We start from the raw sequence: 22,447 nt of genomic DNA, 5'->3' as shown, positions 1-22,447 counted from the left end.
CTCGTTTGCTGGACACCCTGCCGGTGCAGCGCCTCCTGCTTCATGTCCGTGTGGGGATTTATGTGTCGTAAGGAGAAAGTGTAGCGGGGCCGTGCAGAAGCTGGAAGGTGTCTGGGGGCCCAGGCCTAGCTCTGCACATGTCTTTCTGGTAGTGGCCGCAGGGGCGCAGGTGGTCTGCCCGCGCTTGGCGAGAAGCAGGCACCCTCCATTTCTGACCTATCCCGTCTGCCCCCCAGGACCCACCGTACCCCTGTGGGGGCACACTGCAGGGCTGTGTGCACAGGGGTGGCTGCCGTCTTGGTCATCAAGCCAGTTGAGAATGGGCGTGAGTTGGCCTTGCTCACTGTGGGGCTTCCTGATGTCATCACTAACAGGAAGTCCTTGCATTCATATGCAAAGGTTACTTGCTCTTCCTGTTGTCTGAGGGAAGCCCTGGTGCGTAGGCCTGACACTGGAGAGGTGGACTTCGCAAGCTCTGCCGGGCTCTTGTTGCTGTCCGCCGTGTGCCGCACAGCATGGCGTGGCCTCCCTGAGTCTTCCCTGCATGCCCTGTTCTGGCCAGCTCCGTGGTGGAAATCCAGGGGTGTTCCCCACAGCCCAAGGCAGAGGCCCCTGCCACCCAACAGATCCGACTTCAATTTAGCAAAGTTCTCAGCGGCACCGTCTCTATCGTACCGTGCCAGCGCTCTGGCTGCGGACCAAGTCTGCCAGGTGCTGTCTGCTACACCCCGGGAGGCAGGCCAGTCTGGGGCTGGGAGGTTGTAGCACTGGGCAGGAAGCACCCCAGGGCGCCTGGGCTCCCTCCAGGTGGTTTCCCTGCTACTGCTCTTAGGAGTAAGCCATGTGCTCGCAGAAGACGCAACAGCTGACCCAGAGCCCTTCCGGCGCCCTGACGCTCTGTGGAGTCCTACCTCTGCGTCTTGGCCGTCTATGCCTCTGGCACTGGCCAGCTGCTCCCCTCAGCCCTGAGCCTGGCAGGTGCTCTCTGAATGCCTCCCGTCCTTCCTGCCTGCTCAGCCGTGACGCAGACAGAAAGCACTGGCATTAAAAATGCATAGGTAGGGCCCGGCACCGTGGCCTAGTGGCTAAAGTCCTCGCCTTGAACGCCCCGGGATCCCATATGGGCGCCGGTTCTAATCCCGGCAGCTCCACTTCCCATCCAGCTCCCTGCTTGTGGCCTGGGAAAGCAGTCAAGGATGGCCCAATGCTTTGAGACCCTGCACCCGCGTGGGAGACCTGGAAGAGGTTCCTGGTTCCTGGCTTCGGATCGGCACAGCACCGGCCATTGTGGCTCACTTGGGGAGTGAATCATCGGAAGGAAGATCTTCCTCTCTGTCTCTCCTCCTCTGTGTATATCTGACTTTGTAATAAAATGAATGAATCTTTAAAAAAAATGCATAGGTATTTCCTCTAACTGACGTAAAGACCTCACAGAGCGGCGCGCGGTGTCTGCTGCTGCGGTTGGCCATCACGGCAGCTGAGGTGGATCCCTGCAGGTCGCAGCACGTGACAGACCAGAAGTTGTGCCTGGAGGGGTGGTTTAGCTGGATCCCTGCAATGGTGTCAGGGACAGACTGCGTATTTAGTGCCTTGAGGCACTGATTTTTCTTATGTATAATGTCATGTTGGCGTTTAGTTATCATCTGGATTTGTCTCAGTTGCGAATAGCTGAGTTGGTTTGCAGTTACAGAGGGCCTAAGCATGCTGCATTGTGTTGGCAGAGCCTGAGTGTGGAACAAGCCCTTCCACTACCCGGGGCTCGATGAGCCCCCACGGGCCCCGGGTGGGGCAGCCATCTGTCTGACGCCTATCTTCAGGGAGCAGGTACCAGGGCTGCCTCCCCAGGCAGACCTCCGTGCCCTGCCCTCAGGCCCCCTGGGGACCGGCCTGTTCCACAAGTGTCCCACAGCCTCTTGATGGAGATGGACTTGGGAACTTGACGTGTGTTGTTCTGACTCTAGGGGAGGGGACACTGAGAAGGGACCCCGTACCCCTGGCAGGGTTCCCAGTAGTCCTGCTGGGCTGGGTCGTTAGCATTGTTCGCTGGTTGGTGGGTCCATACTGGCCTTTGCTTAGAAGTGCAACAAGTGGAGAGACCCTGGGAGAGGTTTCTGATTTCACTCACCTGTGCTGACTGCCACCGGCACTGGATGTTCCCTGGAGGGGCCACGCGCCATCACTGAGGAGGGCGCTCCAGACTCCTCCACATGCTGGGCTGGGCCCCTGGGAACCAGGGCCCTCGGGCGGCTCCCTCCATGCACTCTTGGTCGGCCTCGCTGGGCCAGGGCTGGGCTTGTTTACTGAGAAGAATGCAGTTTAGAAGTTTGTTAGAGTGATGAATACATTGCTTTTTTTTTTTAAAGATTTATTTATTTTTATTACAAAGTCAGGTATACAGAGAGGAGGAGAGATAGAGAGGAAAATCTTCTATCCAATGATTCACTCCCCAAGTGACCACAATGGCTGGTGCTGCGCCGATGCGAAGCCAGGAGCCAGGAACTTCCTCCAGGTCTCCCACATGGGTGCAGGGTCCCAAGGCTTTGGGCCGTCCTCGACTGCTTTCCCAGGCCACAGGCAGGGAGCTGGATGGGAAGTGGAGCAGCCGGGATTAGAACCAGCACCCATATGGGATATTGTCACGTTCAAGGTGAGGACTTCAGCTGCTAGGCCACGGTGCCGGGCCCACGTCATTGCTTTTTACAAACTAGAACATGACCCCATGAGAGACCACTCCTCTTGGCTGTTTTGTCTCTCCCCTGTAGGTGTGGCCATATTTTGATGCTTTTTATTGATTTTTCTGTTCACGGTGTTTGTATTGATTTCCTGGCGTGACTTCAGTGCTTTGCTGCACAGCACGTGGAGTCCGCTGTGCAGCTTGTCTGCCAGTGTGCCTCTCAGGTCTTCGCAGTGAGGAGAGAATGAACGGGAGAGACTGCTGCTCAGCACCACAACCTGTCCACTGCCTTGGTGTCCCCCCCCGCCCTGCCTCGGTGTCCCCCCCTCCCAGCCCGCCCTGCCTCGGTGTCCCCCCCCCAGCCCGCCCTGCTTCGGTGTCCCCCCCTCCCAGCACGCCCTGCCTCGGTGTCCCCCCCGCCCACCCTGCCTCGGTGTCCCCCCCCCAGCCCACCCTGCCTCGGTGTCCCCCCCCAGCCCGTCCTGCCTCGGTGTCCCCCCGCAGCCAGCCCTGCCCTGCCTCAGTGTCCCCCCGCCCACTCTGCCCTGCCTCGGTGTCCCCCCCAAGCCCGCCATGCCTCAGTGTCCCCCACTCCCAGCCCGCCCTGCCCTGCCTCGGTGTCCCCCCCCAGCCCGCCCTGCTCTGCCTGGTGTCCCCCCCAAGCCCGCCCTGTCCTACCTCAGTGTCCCTCCCCCAGCCCGCCCTGCCCTGCCTGGTGTCCCCCCCCCAGCCCGCCCTGCCTGGTGTCCCTGCCCCAGCCCGCCCTGTCCTGCCTCAGTGTCCCTCCCCCAGCCCGCCCTGCCCTGCCTGGTGTCCCCCCCCAAGCCCGCCCTGCCTTGGGGTCCCCTCCCCCAGCCCGCCCTGCACAGGTTATCTGCAGGTGGGGCCAGGGTTCGCCACGTGCTGTCTGCATGAACCCTGCACAGGCCACTCTGCCATGCTGCTCCTGCATGCTGGGCTGTGCCCGTCCCCTGCTCTGCGGCCTGTGCTCAGCCCTGTTGCCTTGATCAGTTCCTGGGCAGGCTGAGCCCTGTTTGTTTTCTCCTTCTCCCTGACTTCTCTCCCACGCTGCTGGCTCATGAGCTCCAGCAAGCAACAAGCCTCACTCTGCACAGCAGCACATTGGTATTTACTGAGAATTCACTGAGCTGGGGAATTCACCTGAGGAAGATGGGCCTGGGAAGCTGCCGAGGTGGCCTCCCCACGGAGAGCGTCTGTCCACCTCCCGGAATCGGCTGTGCCCTGCTGCCTGGGCGACTTGTTCCAGTTCCTTTGTCTTTGGGCCCGATGTCCTCTGCTTGTCGTCCTTCTCACGCAGGGTCACCGAGTGCCCTGTGGGACTTTAGGTTCTCATGACGCAGTGAGCTCGCACTCAGCCCAGGGTCTGAGCCGGGCCCGGGGGAGAGTCAGCCCAGCGTCTGAGCCGGGCCCGGGGGAGAGTCAGCCCAGGGTCTGAGCTGGGCCCAGGGGGAGAGTCAGCTAGGGCCGCTGCTTGCCGCAGGCCTTCCTGTGAGCAGAGGTTTGTTTTGTTTTGTCTTGTCTTTTTCCCATGTTCCATAGGTTTTCAAAAGAACTCATTCTGTGCTGCTAATAAACTTTTTTTGGAAGTCTATTTTTCTGTTTCATTTCGTTTGAGAGACAGATCTGATCCACTGGTTCATTCCCTGAGTGCTTGCAGTGCCAGGACTGGGCCAGGCTGGCATCGGGCACCTGCTCCCTGCCAGGGGCCCTGCACAGCGCTGTCCCCGTGAGGCTGCTGTGTTCACCAGAGGACGCTGTACGAAGGAGCAAGCGGGGCCGTGCACCTGAGGGCTCCCTGTGGGACATGGCTGTCCCAAGAGGCGGCTGCTGCTGCTGCTCTTGGTTTTTTGGAAAATGTTTATTTTAGCGACTTGTAAGGCACAGTGATGGAGAGAGAAAGAGGGCTCGTCTTTCTTCTGCCAATTCACGCCCCAAGGGCCTGGATCTGGGCCCAAGTCCACAGGAAGCTGATCAAAGCCCCAAGACTCAGAGTCACACCCGAAGAAGTGTGTGGGTGTCTCAGAGTGCTGCCTTGCTAGCCGTGACACCTGCCCCAGGAGGTGTCTTGACCACCGTGCTCGGTGCGCTCCCCGAGAAGTGCCATGGGGCTGACTCTGACCTGGCAAAGGCCTTGCTTGGCCCCTTTGGCCTTTGTGGTTGTTAGTATTTGTTCACAAAGGAGAGTGTGTTTCCATGCTTCCTGTGAGACTGTCCTCACCCTCCTCTGGGAGCCTGGCTCTGGCTTTGGGTCTGGGCGCCGGGAGGGCAGATCTGGTAGCTGTGGGCCTCCCGGTCCTGAGTCCAGGACAGCTAAGCTGTGGCTGTGGGCCTGGGGCGGGGATGAGGTGGGCAGAGGGGCTGGTCTGCTGTCCACTGTGGGCCTGGGGGTCAGGGCTGTTAGCTGTGAGCCCCGGGGCAGGGATGGGGTGGGCAGGGGGGCAAGTGTGCTCTCCCCTGGAGCCCATGGTTATCCTGTGCTGTGTCCTCTCACCCCAGGCCCGCTACAAGCAGAGCCTCGACCCGACTGTGGACGAGGTGAAGAAGCTGTGCACGTCCCTGCGCCGGAACGCCAAGGAGGAACGGGTCCTCTTCCACTACAACGGCCACGGGGTGCCCCGGCCCACGGTCAACGGCGAGGTCTGGGTCTTCAACAAGGTGGGCTGCCAGCCAGTCGGGAGTGTCAGTGCAGGTCTGTCCTGCAGCTTCCGCAGGCGTTCGTGTCTTAGCACCTCTGATGGGGTTCAGCAGGGTCTGCTGGGACCCTGGCCAAGGCCTGGAACTCCAGGATAAGTGTCCAGAGGTCCTTGGGCATGTGGAAGAGTGGGCGCAGACGGGTCAGACACAGGCCAGCTTGCACACGTGACATTTATGTAGAACAGGAAAGGCCAGTGTCTTCCTGTTGCGGTAGGTTTCCTTCTTGTCACCAGTGGCTTTCTTAGAAAGCCACATGCTTGGAGGGTTCTGGGGAGCACCTTCCCGGGGGCGCTATGCTCGCTCCGTCCGGGAGCAGAAGCTGGATGGCTGGTGGGCGGTGACTGTGAGGGTGCCCCCAGCCCTGCCCGGGCGTCCGGGCCTGGAGAGGCTCTTCCTCACGCTCTGAGCACCCACAGAGTTGCACCTGCAAGGGGCATGAGCACCTCTCTTATTTGCCCCTGAAAAGGAATGTCTCAGGGTCAGAGAAGTGGGCCAGCCAGTATTCGGAGGCCCTGAGGGTCACTAGGAAGTAAGACCCTTAACACACACCAGGAAATGAGGCCCTTAACATACACCAGGAAGTGTGGCCCCTAACATATCAGGGAGTGAGGCCTCTGGACACACCGTGGAGTGAGGCCCTAACCAGGAGGTGTGGCCCCTGACAAACCATGGAGTGAGGCCCTTAACACACACCAGGAAGTGTGGCCCCTGACACATCAGGGAGTGAGGCCCCTGACACAGCCAGGAGTGAGGCCTCTGGACACAGCAGGGAGTGAGGCCCCTGACACAGCCAGGAGTGAGGCCTCTGGACACAGCAGGGAGTGAGGCCTCTGGACACAGCCAGGAGTGAGGCCCCTGACACATCAGGGAGTGAGGCCCCTGACACAGCAGGGAGTGAGGCCTCTGGACACAGCAGGGAGTGAGGCCTCTGGACACAGCAGGGAGTGAGGCCTCTGGACACAGCAGGGAGTGTGGCCTCTGGACACAGCAGGGAGTGAGGCCTCTGGACACAGCAGGGAGTGAGGCCTCTGGACACAGCAGGGAGTGAGGCCTCTGGACACAGCAGGGAGTGTGGCCCCTGACACATCAGGGAGTGAGGCCTCTGGACACAGCAGGGAGTGAGGCCTCTGGACACAGCAGGGAGTGAGGCCCCTGACACAGCAGGGAGTGAGGCCCCTGACACAGCAGGGAGTGAGGCCTCTGACACAGCAGGGAGTGAGGCCTCTGGACACAGCAGGGAGTGAGGCCTCTGGACACAGCAGGGAGTGAGGCCCCTGACACATCAGGGAGTGAGGCCTCTGGACACAGCAGGGAGTGAGGCCTCTGGACACAGCAGGGAGTGAGGCCCCTGACACAGCAGGGAGTGAGGCCTCTGGACACAGCAGGGAGTGAGGCCTCTGGACACAGCAGGGAGTGAGGCCTCTGGACACAGCAGGGAGTGAGGCCCCTGACACAGCAGAGAGTGAGGCCCCTGACATAGCAGAGAACTCAGGGTTACCTGAGGACAGCTCCCTCAGGACACTGCCTTTGCTCGTGCATGTGTGTCTGTGTGGCTGCCCTACACTGATTGTGTTTGAATGACTCAGCACTGCACTGATTTAAAGACGCATGGCGAGTGGGTGTCCCTGTCCAGCTCAGACTCTGACTGGGTGTCCTCTGTTGTGCCCCCACAGTCTAGTTTCATTCTTTCGTGTTTCTCCGTGGGTTTAAGTCAGACAGGATCAGAATAGCAAAATGGAACTTTGTGCTGCTAATGCTAGACACTTTGAAATAAAGGTGCAGGTGGAGACCGGAAATAGGAGAGGGAAGTTGTGTCATCCGGATGGTCATGGCCATAGATGCTGGTGGAATATTAGAACAAAACAAGGCCCAGCACGGGAACTCCAGAGGTGTGTGTGCAGGCTGTGGACAAAGAGACTGCGGCCCAAGCTCGGCAGCGCACCTGTGTTCCTAGTTGGAACCGTGGATTTCTGTGTCTCAACAGTTCGGAAATTAAGACCGATATTCTAAATGCAGCCTTAGAACTTCCTCGCGGGGCAGGTGTTCTGAGGTACCCAGGTTCCGTACCCAAACCCAAGGTGGCAGTGGGGCTGCTTCAGGTGCACAGGCCTCTGCCACCTGTGTGCAGGCTTTGTCATGAAGCTCTGGCTTGTCTCCAGCACGGCAGGCCTTTTGGGGAGAGAAGCAGCTTCCCCTCTGCCTCTCAGGTTAGCACACATGTGCCTACACACACACACACACACACAGAGAGCACACACGTGCATATATACACACCTAGAAACACACCCCAGCAGACACATATGTACACGCCCCAGCACACACATGTGTATACACACCCAGCAACATACCAGCACACACATGCATACACACCCCAGCCCACATGAGTATACACACCCAGCAACACACCAGAACACATGTGTACACACACCCAACCCAGCACACATGTGTACATGCCCCAGCACACATGTATACACACCCACCAACACACCAGAACACATGTGTACATGCACCCAACCCAGCCCACACATGTGCACACATACCCCAGCACACATGTGTATACACACTCAACCCAGCACACACGTATGCACACATACCCCAGCACATATGTGTACACATGCCCCAGCACACATGTGTGCACATGCCAGCCCACAGCTTTTCCACATGAGAACTCTGGGCATTGCGTGTTTGCTTGTAGCTGAAAGAAGCCAGTATTAATTGAAAAGGCACAGTGACATTGTCGGTCACTCTGAATGCACATTTCTAGAATAAACTGCCCAACAGGTGTCAGGCGCACGTTCTGCTGTGCACGTGGGGTCTTCCCCAGGCCTTGGGCCCTGAAGACGCCTCTGAGTTCATGCAAGGCCAGAGCTCACGATGTATTTTCTCTGAACATGAAATTTGAAACTGTGAGATGCCTGAAGAAGCCTCAATTGTTTGGAAGTGAAATAACACTTGAATCAAAGAGGAAATCATAAGGGGTGAAATTCAAAGTAAATGATTATGAAACTATGGTTTATCAAAGTTTGTAGGATATAGCCAAGGCATTACTGATATGGTAATGTCTAGTTTTAATTTCTTGTCTAAAATGAACGAAAGCTTTAAAATAAAAATTTTCTTTTTTTCAAATTCTTATTTTTAATTTAAAGATTATTTATATGAAAGGCACATTTGCAGAGAGAGAGAGAGATACCTTCCTGCAAGTGTGACAAGCCAGGCTTTTTTTTTTTTTGTAAGATTTATTTCTATTTTTATTGGAAAGTCAGATATACAGAGAGGAAGATTTTCCATCCATTGATTCACTCCCCAAGCAGCCGCAACGGCCAGAGCTGAGCCGATCCAAAGCCAGGAGCTCTTCTGGGTCTCCCATGCAGGTGCAGGGTCCCAAGGCTTTGGGCCGTCCTTGACTGCTTTCCCAGGCTACACGCAGGGAGCTGGATGGGAAACGGGACCACCAGGATACGAACCAGCACCCACATGGGATCCTGGCACGTGCAATGCAAGGACTTTAGCCACAAGGCTACCACACTGGGCCTAATCCAGGCTTTTAGCCCTTGGGAGGCCTGTTGGCTGCTTCCTTCCCAACTCCTGTGCGCGTGTCCTGATCACGTGTGTGACACACTCTCTTGGCCTCCAAGCCATTTACGTTCCTCCCCAAGCTGCCCACAGATGCCTGGCATCAGGCCCATGTATGTGTGAGCTGCGGACCCTGGGTTCTTGCTGCAGGCTGACGGTTCTGTCCCAGAAATGAGTCAGAGGCAGGCTCTTAGCAGCCCAGGAGTCTACTCCCCGGCCGGCAGACTGTTCAGTGCCAGCGCTCGTGGAAGAGGGGCGCGGCCAGACCCAGTCAGCTAACAGGCCTCGGTGCGGAGGAGAGGCGCTCCGGGAGTTCTCGTCTTCTCAGGGGTTTTGTTTGTTTTTCTGTCTTCTCAAGGTTGAACACTTTCTTCCCAGGGTTGTAAAAGACCTCTGTTGGCCTGGGCTATCAGGGCAAGCTTGACAGCTGAGTGCTAATGTGAGGAGAAGGGGCGGGTCGGCCCCCTGCAACCCAACTGCCAGGCACCATTAGAGGACAAGGTGACACCGTTAGTTAGCTTGCGCTGTGCCACGGCCAGGTGTCTGCAGGCAAGCGTTTCGATTGGCTGGTGTGGGCTTTTCTCTGTGTTGAGCACACCGTACGTTTTACTGAGAGCCCTGGTGTTCCTGGCCACTTGCTAAGTTTCTTGGCATTTTGATTTAATTGTACATAGCTCTAGATATAGGTATCATTTCCTCACTGCTGAGAGATAGCAAGCCTTTGTCCACCCCTGCATTGATTTCTCAGATGTTGGAGTCACTGTTGCCTGGCTGATGCACGTCCCGGGCTGTGGTGCCCGGTGTGCCATGGCTGATGAGCTCCGAGGTGGACAAGCAGGCCAGGACCGTCATTGTCATGTGCCAGGCTGAGCCCTACGCAGCCAGAAGCCCCAGAGGAGGCCTGGAGGCTGTTCCCGCTCTACTGATACAAACAAGCCAAGAGTGGCTGTACTGCAGGCCCCTCCCTTAGTGCCTTGTCCTCCTGGGGTTGGTGACCCCTGCTAGGTGGCGTACCTACACTGAGTGGCCGTGTCACAAAAGAAGAAAGACACAGAGCTGGGACCAAGGTCGTGCAGGTTCTGCTCTCGTGGGCTTGTCTTCCACAACTTCCTTTTTTTTTTTTTAAGATTTATTTATTTTTATTATAAAGTCAGATATACAGAGGGGAGGAGAGGTAGAGAGAAAATCTTCCATCCGATGATTCACCTCCCAAGTGAGCGCAATGGCCAGTGCTGTGCCAATCCAAAGCCAGGAGCCAGGAACCTCCTCCAGGTCTCCCACACGGGTCCCAAGGCCTTGGGCCATCCTTGACTGCTTTCCCAGGCCACAAGCAGGGAGCTGGATGGGAAGTGGAGCAGCCGGGATTAGAACCGGCGCCCATATGGGATCCCGGGGCGCATTCAAAGCAAGGACTTTAGCCACTAGGCCATGCTGCCAGGCCCCACAACTTCCTTTTTTAAACTGAATCTACTTGAACACCTCCTGTATTGCCTACTCTTTTGCACTATTGTGTTTTTTAGAAACAGGTGTGCCCGGGGTGCGTCGTAAGCTGTGTGGTAACTGCTGGCTAAGGTGGTCGCCAGGTCTCGCTTTGGCCCTGGTGATGCTGGTGTTTGCACGCATCCGAGTGTGGCTGGCCGGTCGCGCATTTCCTGAAAGTGGCATCAGTTGGTGCCTGACCCCTCTAGAACATGCTGTCCCGTCTCCTCCAGTGGAGAAGGCAACATTTCCATGTTTGCCTTAATGCCTCGCCATCCACATTCCCTTTCCCCTTACAAACCTTCCCCTGGAAACAGCGATTAGTAATTTGGTGCTTTAAAAAAATAATTTTACCCTCTGCTTTTGTCTCCCCAGAAATTGTGTTGTTTCGTTTTGCCTGTTATTGAAGTGTCATACAAACCTTTTCAAACCTCGTGCACCTCTCTTAAAATCTAGTGAATACATTTCCAGAATCCATCTGAGCAGTTTTCTAGTACACAAGTACTTAGGCACCAAAGATGTGGAAGGAGTGACGGGAAGTTCAGTAGGACCCCCTGCAGACCATGAACAGTTGCTGTCGCGGCACCGAAGGTTAGACTTCCGCTTGGACTCTGTCATGGGTGGCGTGTGGAGTCCCAGCTCCCTCCTGATGTGTCCCAGGGATCTGGGAGGAGGCCAGGACGAGCCTGCCTGGCCACGTGGTTGGGTGCAGATGGACTCTGTGCTCCTTGACAGTGGGCAGACTGAGGGGGAAGCACTGGGTGTTCTGCACTCTAGCTGCCCCTGGTTAGCTGATCGGGTGACCGCCACACCGTGCCCCCACAGTCCCCGTGAGACTGTCCCCCTTCTCTGCCTGCCTGGGTGGGCTCATGCGTGAGTTGGCGTCAATTTCGGTCACAGCCAGTGTTTGTGGAGTTTGCCGCAGGTGTCCCAGCTCTGAGCGCTCACTGCGGTTCCCGTTCTCTGTGGGTGTCGCCTCTGCTCACCCGACGCTAGGACCCTGTGCTTTCACAGTTTAAGGTATGATTCCCAAATATCTCACACATGAGGGGTCCTGTAGGAATTTCTGGAAATATGTATCATGAAAACCAATTTTGCACCAGAGTAAATTTAAGTTTTAATCCATTTCTCCATGAACTTTCTGAAATAGCAGCCTGTGGCCTGTGTCGCTGGGGTGTCACCCCGTTAGTCCTTCCGCACTGTGTTATGTTGAGCTGCTCCGGGGGATCCCAGCTGCTCCACTTCCCATCCAGCTGCCTGCTTGTGGCCTCGGAAGGTAGTAGAGGGTGACCCATAGCCTTGGGATTCGGTGTTCATGACGGAGACCCATAAGAAGCTCCTGGCTCCTGGCTCAAGCCTGACTCAAGCCTGGCTCAGCTCTGACTGTCACTGCCATCTGGGGAGTGAGTCACTCTCTCTGTGACTCCGGAATCAGCCGTCTCCGCCAGGGTCCTGGCTGCTTGGAGAGCCCTTGATGTGGTCTATGTGGCCTGGGTGCCAGCCTACTGTGTCCTCACGGTGGGCACATCTGTGTTAACCAGGGGGGAAACAAGGTGGTCCTGAGTACCTGGGGTAGTAGAGGACTAGGGACTGGGACAGTCTTAGCTGCCAGGAACTGGACGATGTTGAGTAAGTTAGGTGTCTTAGTGGAGGTGACTCAGTGTTCCTAGGTGGAGGACTCAGAGTGCAGAAGGCAAGGACAGAGAATAAGCCAATGGGACGAGTAAGAGAGGTGCTGAGTGTCAAAGCACAGAGGCTGGACAGTGTTGAGGGCCCAGCCCCTGGCACACACCGTCACAGAGACAGGGAGGCGGGCTCTGCATGCAATAGGAAGTGACGCTGGACACATGCTGGCTGTCCTCACCTTGAAGGTGGAGGCCTGGGGAGGACACACAGGTGTTCTGTGTACTGAGGTCACCTGTCGCCTGGGGGAGCTTGTTGGCAGCGGTTGTGCCCTGTGCTCATGCTTCCGTTATCTTCTCTGTGGTTTCCAGGACAGCCTAGGCCCAGGCTCAGGGCCACCCTGGGCACCGGATGCCACCTGCGGTGAGCTGGCCCAGGAGAGGCATCCTCTGAGTGCTGGCAGTCTGGGCGGGCGTGTGGACCTCCCTGATGCCTGATACAACCTGACAGCTGATGTGGGTTTTAATGAATAAATTACCTAAACTGTATTTCCTTTGTTGGAAATGAAAGCTGGCCTTGACTGGTTTCTGCGAGAAAGGAGTGATGTTTTGATTAGGAGTACTCGGTGGTTTTGTTTGGGCCGTCGCCCGAGAGCCCCTCCGTGCCCACAGGCTGCCGAGCCCTGTGCAGTGGCTGCCATTGGAATTTTCCACAGATGTGGCTGCTTGTGGAACCCACTGTAGCTCTGCAGCGCCAGGACGAGGAGGGCTCTCATGATGCCCACGGGGCTTCTGTGCCACCCAGGGCTGACCAGCCCCACCCGTCCTGCTGGAGACGTGGCCCCTGGCCCGCTGGCCTCAGGTGTAGCTCTCTGAGGCTGTGCTTTAATGGAGCTGGTGCTGCGCCTCCCAGGGGCACCGCCTCCCAGATCGGGTCAGTCATCTCCCCCTCCTGGCGGAGAGTGGCTCTCCACCTGGGAGAGTCCCTGCGGCTCACTGGGCATGGCAGGAACCAGGGGCATCCCTGCTCTGGCACCTAACAGCTGGGCCCCAAGAGGTTGCTCAACACAGTGCAGTGCCCTGGCAGCCCTCACACTGCCGCACGTCCACAGTGCTGAGGAGTTGGCACAGGCACAGCGGCCGCAGAGGCACCTGCTTCCCAGGCTGCGACCAGCTCACTTAGGCAGACTGGTGCCTCTCAGTCGCCCTCAGGGGAAGGACACTGCGGGCCGAAGGTTCCCCATCACGAGGACCTAAAGCCAAGACCCAGCTGGGATCCCAGGCTGCGACCAGCTCACTTAGGCAGACTGGTGCCTCTCAGTCGCCCTCAGGGGAGGGACACTGCGGGCCGAAGGTTCCCCATCACGAGGACCTAAAGCCAAGACCCAGCTGGGATCCCAGGGCTTGTCGCTGTGCAGCCTCTGGTCCCTGAGTGTAGCGGGACAGTCATTGACGGTTTTCCTAGCGTTTCAGTACTTTAGCACTTGACAAGATCTATCTGACAGGCAGAGACGTGTTCCCCGGATCTCCCACGGGTTGGTCCACTCGTCCGCTCCTTCCATGCCCAGGGCTGGGGGTCATCACCACTGCCTCCCGGGCTGTGCCGTAGCAGGAAGCTGAACTGGAAGGCCAGGTGTCCCACAATGCAGTGTGGGTGTCCCAAGCCACCTGGAGCACCCTGCCCCGCTTCATTGTCATCATAAGGCACCATGGATCGCCTTTGTGTCTCAGAAATTGGAAAAGTAACTTCTGAGCTTGGCCGGTGTGGGGAATAGATTCCCACTCCAGAGGCAAGACTGCAGCAGGTGTGTGCTGGAATACATTTGATTTTTGCAGCTTTGTGGCCTCCGGGGGCCTGGCAGGCTTGTGCCTAGATGGCAGTGAAGATGGCAGCATGTGCCACTTGGCTGGCAGCCACGCACTGACCCTGCCACCGACCGTGGTCAGCACCAGATGAGCTGCGTTTTCGTGTTTCAGAGCCAAGATCTTGCTGGGAGGGAAATCAGTGGCACATGATTTCCAAGCTGCTGCCAGAATCCTTGGCATGCCAGGGCAGGCAGTGCCCATGGACCCTGCCCAGCGTTCCCCCCTCATGCCAGGGCAGGCAGTGCCCATGGACCCTGCCCAGCGTTCCCCCCTCATGCCAGGGCAGGCAGTGCCCATGGACCCTGCCCAGCGTTCCCCCCCTCATGCCAGGGCAGGCAGTGCCCATGGACCCGGCCCAGCGTTCCCCCCTCATGCCAGGGCAGGCAGTGCCCATGGACCCTGCCCAGCGTTCCCCCCTCATGCCAGGGCAGGCAGTGCCCATGGACCCGGCCCAGGGTTCCCCTCTCATGCCAGGGCAGTGCTGAGGCTGGAGAAGCACCCTGTGCCCACCTGGGGTGTAAGGAGGTGGCTCTGTGTCCGCCCAGGGCACCTGGGACCTCCAGTCTGCTCCACAGAGCTGGTGCTTCTGGAAGCGAGCTTGTCACGTGGCGTTTGCTGAGATGTGCTTCCTCTGACACCTGCTACCCTCCCTCCGAAAGTCTACATCCTGTCTCAGTAGAAGTACTTCCTTTTAGATGAGCCTTTCACAGAACACAAGTTGTTGGTGACTGTTTTTTGTTTTTTAATTTGACAGCGATTGAGAGCCTGAGCTCGCAGCCTCTTCTCGCTGAGCACTCCAGCTGGGCCTGGAGCTGGAGCTGGGGCTGGGCTCCTGTTGCATTAGCAGGAAGCAGGTGCGAGGGGACACAGAACCGCACCCGGTACAGGGTTGTCTAGTTGACGCCTTAGCAGCTGGGCCAAGTGCGGAAGCAGCAGCTGTGGCCACTCCTTCCCTTTGCAGGCCGTGGCAGTGTGCTCCATCCCTCGGCACGCGTGGACGCGGTCCTCCCTGTGTGCTGTAGGTGCCTCTGGGAGCCTTGCCCGCCTACTGTCTTCCGTGCTGGGGATTCGAACACTCCGTCATCACCACACGTGTGGCCCACTTTGCCTCTTGATCTCTTAACCTTGGCCCTGTCAGGGTCAGGATGGACACTAAGAGAAGCCACTCAATTTGGGGATTTTTTAAATATATAAAGTAGAATTTTGTCCACCTTCGGGTGACAATCCATGTGGCCACCTTCTCAGCGCCGCCGTGGCCCAGCAGTGACCTCTCTGGTCATGGACCATGCCCACCTCTGCCCACCTCACTCCCGCTCATGTCCCCTGGGCCAGACTTACAAGGGAACTGGGCACTGGTGCAGCTGCCTCTGAGCCTGGGGTGTCCCTTGGAGTGCCGTGTGCATGTTGCCCCTGGGCTGCTGTCCAGTGGTCTTGCAGAAAAGCCACACTGGTGTTCATTCCCACCGACAGTGAACAAGTTGGCTGAAGAGCGTGATTGGAGCCATGGGCAGGGAGTGTCTGACCTGCAGGCCGTGTGAGGCTCGCAAAGCCATATGGCCCAGCCAAGACAGCTTCAGGCATGACTCGGAAAATGTAGTGAAGCTACAGTGCTGATTGTTTAAAGCTGATCATTGTTACAGGCCACAGATGGTGTTGCAAGTGTCCACATGGGCCTGATACCCAGTGGAGGGCCCTTCGGCCGCACCCCCTGAGCACGGCTGGGCTCGGAAGCCAAGCAGGGTCAGGCCCAGCTAGTGCTTGCATGGGACACAGTGGAGGGTTAGGTAGATTCTCCTTAGGGGAGTCCCACAGTTAATCAAGAGTGTGCTATTTTTTAAAAATGTTAACTTATTTTTATTTGAAGGACAGAATTAAAGAGAGGATAGAAAGATCCTCAGGTGCTCATTTGCTCCCCGAGTGGCCACAACGGCCAGAGCTGAACTGCGCCAGGAGCCTCTTCTGGGTCTCCCACGCGGGTGCAGGGTCCCAAGGCCTTGGGTCATCCTCAACTGCTTTCCCAGGCCACAGGCAGGGAGCTGGATGGGAAGTGGAGCAGCCAGGACACGAATCGGCGCCGATGTGGGATCCTGGCGCCTGGAGGTGGAGGCCCCCACAGTGTGGAAGTCTGATTGTGGATCGTTTGTTTCTGAGTTGCCTCTTACTGCCGGGGGGTGAGGAGAGTGTGCGTGTCAATCTGGGTTTTATTTATTTATTCATGTCTTGTTGCTCTGCAGCTCGTGTGCACATTCCCCGATCACCCATTCTGTGTCGTGTTCTACCTGTGAAGGCGGAGGGACTTTGTTTCTGTCCGTTACCTAGATGTCGGTGCTGTGCTTCAGACGTGTGGCTGCTCTGACTGGGCTGAGGGGCCTTCCTGCTGACCAGGCTCAGTCGCCAGGCACTGCCCCCCTCCCAGGGTGCCTGCGGCGCACTAACCTATGCCCGTCTATGCCCGTCTATCCCGGGCCCTCTGCTTTCTTGATTGGCTTTTCTCAACCTCACTAATATCATACTGTAATTACCATAGATTTATGGTATATTTAATATCTGGCAGTGTGAGTCCCTATTCATTTTTCTTCATTAGAATTTTTTCCTTGTTGTGGTACATTTGTCTTCTACACTAACTTTAGATTCGGCTTGTCACATTCCATTAAAGGAAAAGCCCTGTGGGCATTTTGATTGGGCCTGTGTTGGCTTTGTAGAATCATTAAGGAAGAACTGACATCTTTAGAATTCTTCAGTGGGCTGACGGCGTGGCCTAGCAGCTAAAGTCCTCGCCTTGAACGCCCCGGGATCCCACATGGGTGCCGGTTCTAATCCCGGCAGCTCCACTTCCCATCCAGCTCCCTGCTTGTGGCCTGGGAAAGCAGTCAGGGACGGCCCAATGCATTGGGACACTGCACCCACGTCGGAGACCCGGAGGAGGTTCCTGGTTCCCGGCATCGGATCGGCACGCACCGGCCCGTTGCGCTCACTTGGGGAGTGAATCATCAGATGGAAGATCTTCCTCTCTGTCTCTCCTCCTCTCTGTATATCCGGCTTTCCAATAATAATAAAAAAATCTTAAAAAAAAAAAAAGAATTTTTCAGGGAGAGTTGATGTAGGGGGAGCATTTCCAGGTGTCTCCTACATAGCGTGATGATATAAACACACAAGCCACCCAGGTCGTGTTGACAGCACCAGGTGGTGGAGCAGCGGGGCATGGCCCCATCTGGGGTAAGCATACTCGGTTGGCCTCCCCACGCAGGGTCGCTGGCCTCTGTCCTGTCAGGACCTGCTCTTGCTGGGACAGACCCCAGTGTCCTGCAGTGTGCAGAGCTGGCCTCCTGCCAGATGCATGACACCCAAGGAAAGGCCGATACGCGGGATGAGGGCTGGCGGTCCCAAGGGGAGGATCCGGTGCCAGCGTGGGCTGCAGGCGGAGGTTTTCGGGGTTCATCCGGTGGCACTAACGATGCTCGCACCCTCCCACTCTTTACAGAGTGCTGGGGTGCAGAGCCGCAGGATGGCACCTCGGTGTTGGAGGGTTGGTGCATCAGTCTTGGGTGGGTTGAGGTTTTACAGGCCCACTGCAAGTGGCTCAGCCGGTGGCAGCCACAGAGGAATCAGCCCTCATTCCCGTGGGAAGCTGTTTTCTGAGTGGACACGGAGATGTTGTGGGCATCTGTGGCACTGCCCGGGCAGCAGCCAAGCACAGCTCTGTGACCTGCCGGGGGGGCGGTGATCGGCTGGGGTGCCCGAGATGCTGGGTAACGCATGCGCACTCTGTTTTGCAGAACTACACGCAGTACATCCCACTGTCTGTGTACGACCTGCAAACATGGATGGGCAGCCCCTCCATCTTCGTCTATGACTGCTCCAATGCCGGCCTCATCGTCAAGTCCTTCAAGCAGTTTGCTCTGCAGCGGGAGCAGGAGCTGGAGGTGAGGGCGGCCGGGCGGCAGGAGGGACGGCGGGAGGGCGGCGGGGCGGCAGGTAGGACGCTGTGTTGGTGGGGAAGGGCGGGGGTGCTCGGACACCTTGGGTACCGCTTCCCTCTTCACGCCGTGGGTCCTCCGAGCCCCCGGCTCCCAGAGCCCTGCTGCCCGGGGAGACACTCGCCACGCCGTGTCTCAGGGCTGCTGGCATTTCTTCTTGGTCATGTGTTTAAGGAAGGCTGTGGGGAGTGGTAGGCGGCACACAGGCGCCACCCGGAGCACCCATCTGAGAGCCCGTGTGCTGCTTGGCTAATAAAGAGCTGTTTCGCTTGGTTGTCTTAATTAATATTTGATTTTTGAATTAAACAGTGAATTCTAAAGAGAAATTGAAGTGGCAGTTTGAATTAAGAGGCCTCTATCCTATGGCCTATCTGGGGTCACGCATTCAGACAGTGGCAGTGCTGAGGGTGCCTGGCAGGGTGGGTGCCCGGCCAGCGGCTCAGGGTGGGTGCCCGGCCGGTTTCGTCTGGGCTTACAGCACCCGCACCTCGAGGGCTGTGCGTTCTGATGGTGGCAGTGCTGGGGGTGTCCGACCCAGGCCTGTGGGCTGGGGTGGGTGCCTAGCTGGGTCTATCCGGGTTTATTGCATCCTCATGGTTCACACCTTTCTCAGAGGATAGCGCAGATAGTCACAAAGCCTGAATGAAACTAAGCTTAGTGTGCAGACAGCTCGGTGTTTGGTGTTCCCTGCTGCACGCTGCGGAGCGCGGCCCGCGGGCACACCCCTCATCCCTGCCATGGAGCCGTGGCCACGTGGCCTTTCTGTGGTAAGGGCAAGTTCACAGTCTGTCCCTACAGTGTTCTGCTGTTTTTAGGCACTTCCCCTGGGTTTGCGCGTCGGGCAGGTTATGTGACAAACACTGACCTGTCAAGGTATTTCCCAGGAAAGAGGAAAAAACTTTACACTTCTGATATGTGAACAGCAACGTACAGGACCCTGCCTGGCTTACATGCGTGGTCTGTGAGCAGTGCAGGGATGGGGAGCGAGTCGACTGTCGGTGCTCGGTAGTGAGGGTGGGCGGGGGGCTAGACAGCCCTCCTCTCTGGACAGACAGCAGGTGTGTCCTCACGCAGGGCTCTGTGCCCCTCCAGCAGGAGGCTCTGCACAGCGCTCGCCAGCCAAGACCCTGTTGGCTTCGTTAACAGAGAAGATCCGTGTGCATCTTTGGGGGGAAATGTGTCCTTGGCTGGTTCTTTGCTAGGAAGATGAGCAGGCAGTCTGGTGACCACAGCGGCCAGCTGGCCTGGCCCCGCCGCTCCGTGGCCCCGCCCCACCAGCCATGGCCCCGCCCCACCCTGCCATGGCCCCGCCCCCATGCGTGTGTAGCGAGCCCGCTTCCTTGCTTGACTCACAGCGCAGCCCAGCTGGTGGTTTTCTGGTACGTTTACTGTCACTGGCGGTTGTTCTGCTGGTTTCTTGCATAAACAACAGAAATTAAAATAACATTGGCTTGCAGCTAACATTGTTTTTCTTTTTAAGATTTATTTTTATTGGAAAGTCAGATATACAGAGGAAAGACAGAGAGGAAGATCTTCCATCCACTGATTCACTCCCAAAGTGGCCACAACGGTCAGAGCTGAGCTGATCCAAAGCCAGGAGCCAGGAGCTCCTCTGGGTCCCAAGGCTTTGAGCCGACGCCCATACGGGATCCTGGTGCATGTAATTTGAGGACTTCAGCCAGGCCCGCAGCTCACATCTTTAATGTGCATTTAACTGACTTGTAGCTGGAAGCAATCTGAGATGACCTGATTGGATTATTACATTCAAAATACTCTGGCCAAATTCTTCATAAATTTTCAATATATTTGAATGCCCTTAATTGTCTAGTATGTGAATTGAGAGAAACTGGCATGTCCGTGGTTTGTACTTTGCCGGTTTGGAGCAAATGAAGGAAGCGGAAAGTGACACAGATGGTTATTGGGCAGCCAGCAGGAGCACAGGTGTGCGGCCACGCTCAGGCCTCCCCTGCGGGCACACGGCCCTGGCACTGTGCTGGGCCTCGGCTTGTCCCTTGCAGTCTCTCCCGGGGTCGGGGACCCTGCAGTCCCTCTGCGGTCTGCTCTGCTTGTCAGAGCTGCTGCTCTGTCCTTGGAAAGTTAGGATTCATTGTCAGGTATCTCTACTCTCAACCTTTTTAACTGTTTTCATGCACTTATTAATAAAAGATTTCAGAGACAGAGATACAGATAGGGAAGCCATTTCCGGCCATGGAGTCCTTTCCCAAACATTTGCACTGCCCAGGCCTGAGCCTGGCCGAAGCTGAGAGGTGGACCTTGTGTTTCGGGTTCCCACGTCCCGCCCGAGTGGCCCTGGGAACCCAGCTCCCGGCGGCACTGCCACACATCCTGGGCCCTGCGTTGACAGGAGCAGAGGCGGGTCTGAAAACCAGGCCCCGGCGCGGGACGCAGGTGTCCCTGCCAGCGGCTTGGCCACCGGGTCCGGTTGTCTGCGGCCTTTGCTGTGCTTCTTGACAGACACAGGCAGTGTCGAGTCTGATTTTGAGGAAACCTGTGACTTGGTAGCTTTCATTCTATTTGCTAAATTCCAGAGGCTGACATTGTGGCCTAGCAGGTTAAACTACCACCTGCAAAAACGGCATCCCTGGACCCGGCGGCGTGGCCTCGTGGCTAAAGTCCTCGCCTTGAACGCCCTGGGATCCCATATGGATGCCAGTTCTAATCCCGGCAGCTCCACTTCCCGTCCAGCTCCCTGCTTGTAGCCTGGGAAAGCAGTCATGGACGGCCCAAAGCTTTGGAACCCTGCACCCGTGTGGGAGACCTGGAGGAAGTTCCTGGCTCCTGGCTCCTGGCTCCGGATCGGCATAGTGCTGGCCGTTGCACTCACTTGGGGAGTGAATCATCGGATGGAAGATCTTCCTCTCTGTCTCTCCTCCTCTGTATATCTGACTTTGTAATAAAAGTAAATAAATCTTAAAAAAAAAAAAACGGCATCCCTGAGTGGGCACTGGTTCATGTCCCAGCTGCCCCACTTCCCATCCAGCTGCTCGCTGAGGTGCCTGGGAACGCAGTGGAGCTTGGCTCACACACTCGGTCTCCTGTGCCCGCGCGTGGGACCTGGAGGAAGCCTGGCTCCCAGCTCAGCAGTTGGGGCGGCGTCCTGAGCCTGGCTGTATCAGCAGTCCGCCCGCCTCATGGTCGCGAGTCGCGTGGCGTTCATGCCCTCTCCTTGCCGCCCGCTGGTCACATTTGGGCTGGTTTGCCCGCCCCGGCTGCTGTGTTCGGCCATGGCCTTGCTCCTTGTCTGACCAGAACTGGGTGGTGGCGACCCCGGGCACAGGGATTCCTGGCGCGGCAGCAGGTGCTGTGTGCCTGCCTCGGCTGGACTCTCCTGCCCGCTCTGCCTTCCGCCTTCGCTTGCCGTCCGGTCTCGAGGATTGCGTCGTGGTGCCTGACTTCCTCTCCCGGTATGTTCTCCCCGATCCCGCACTCCCGCTCCCAGCTCGTCTGTCAGCCAGGCTGTTCCACAGATGCCGTGCTGGGGGCCCAGCTGGCACTGTCAGATGTACCTTCTGCTTTCTGAGTATTCTGGACTTTTTGAAACATTTACTTTGTTTTTATTGGAAAGGCAGATTTACAGAGAGAAGAGACAGAATCTGCCATCCACTGATTCATTCCCCAAGCAGCCACAACATCCGGAACTGTGCCAATCCGAAGCCAGGAGCCAGGAGCTTCTTCCGGGTCTCCCACGCGGGTGCAGGGTCCCAAGGCTTTGGGCCGTCCTCTGCTGTTCTCCCAGGCCACAGGCAGGGAGCTGGAAGGAGAGTGGAGCAGCCGAGACACGAATCAGTGCCCATATGGCATCCTGGGCCTGCACGGCAAGGATTTAGCCGCTAGGCTACTGCACCAGGCCCTGTTTTGAACTTTTTAACAGTCATGTAATATCAAGAATTTTTATGGAATTTCAATATGTGATTTTTTCACATATATATGCATACATGTATGTAAACATGCCATTCCACACAGCACTCCACAGCACTTCACACAGCAAGCACACAGCACTCCACACGGCCCACTATACAGCATACCACACAGCACTCCGCACTGCACACCGCCCAGCTGCCCTGTACTACACTGCACACACATCGCCCAGGCCGTGACTGGGCCGGCCGCCTGCCCTCTTGGATTCGTGGCGTGTGCTGGTGGAGGGCTGGGCCTCCTCTGTTGTCAGCTTCCCGTTTTACTCCCTGGAGGCAGGAAGCATGCCCAACAGCAGATGGAGTCTGTGCGCCCTGGGGCCCAGGACAGCCCCTCCCTGTCGCTCAGGCCCACACAGCAAGAGGACTGTGTCACTGCTGCTGTGCCAGCTGTGTGTGGGAGCAGAGAGCGGCTGGTCCCCTTGCATTGGAACCTCATGTACACACACGTGAACACACGCACAGACACACTAATACGGGTACACACATTTGCTCACACACATGTACACACATGGGTACTCCTGCCCCAGACATACTCATGGGCTTGCCCACCTGTGCTCACCTGCCCCCACGGGCAGACAACGCTTTCGGGGATGTGCCGCAGCT

The 22,447-nt window shown here is 57.2% G+C and overlaps 1 protein-coding gene across 2 annotated transcripts in view; it reads left to right on the top strand.

Moving 5' to 3' along the window:
* RPTOR (regulatory associated protein of MTOR complex 1) overlaps positions 1-22,447 on the top strand; it is a 226,148-nt gene that overhangs the window by 95,152 nt on the left and 108,549 nt on the right. For both annotated transcript variants that reach the window (XM_058675485.1, XM_058675484.1), the window contains exons 4-5: positions 5,192-5,350; positions 17,706-17,852. In XM_058675485.1, coding sequence (XP_058531468.1) covers positions 5,192-5,350; positions 17,706-17,852 — 306 coding nt within the window. The remainder of the gene's footprint in view (positions 1-5,191; positions 5,351-17,705; positions 17,853-22,447) is intronic.

This window comes from Ochotona princeps, chromosome 17 (genome assembly GCF_030435755.1).
Source record: "Ochotona princeps isolate mOchPri1 chromosome 17, mOchPri1.hap1, whole genome shotgun sequence".
In the NCBI taxonomy this organism is placed as follows: domain Eukaryota; kingdom Metazoa; phylum Chordata; class Mammalia; order Lagomorpha; family Ochotonidae; genus Ochotona; species Ochotona princeps.
This window is presented reverse-complemented; position numbering and strand designations above follow the sequence as displayed.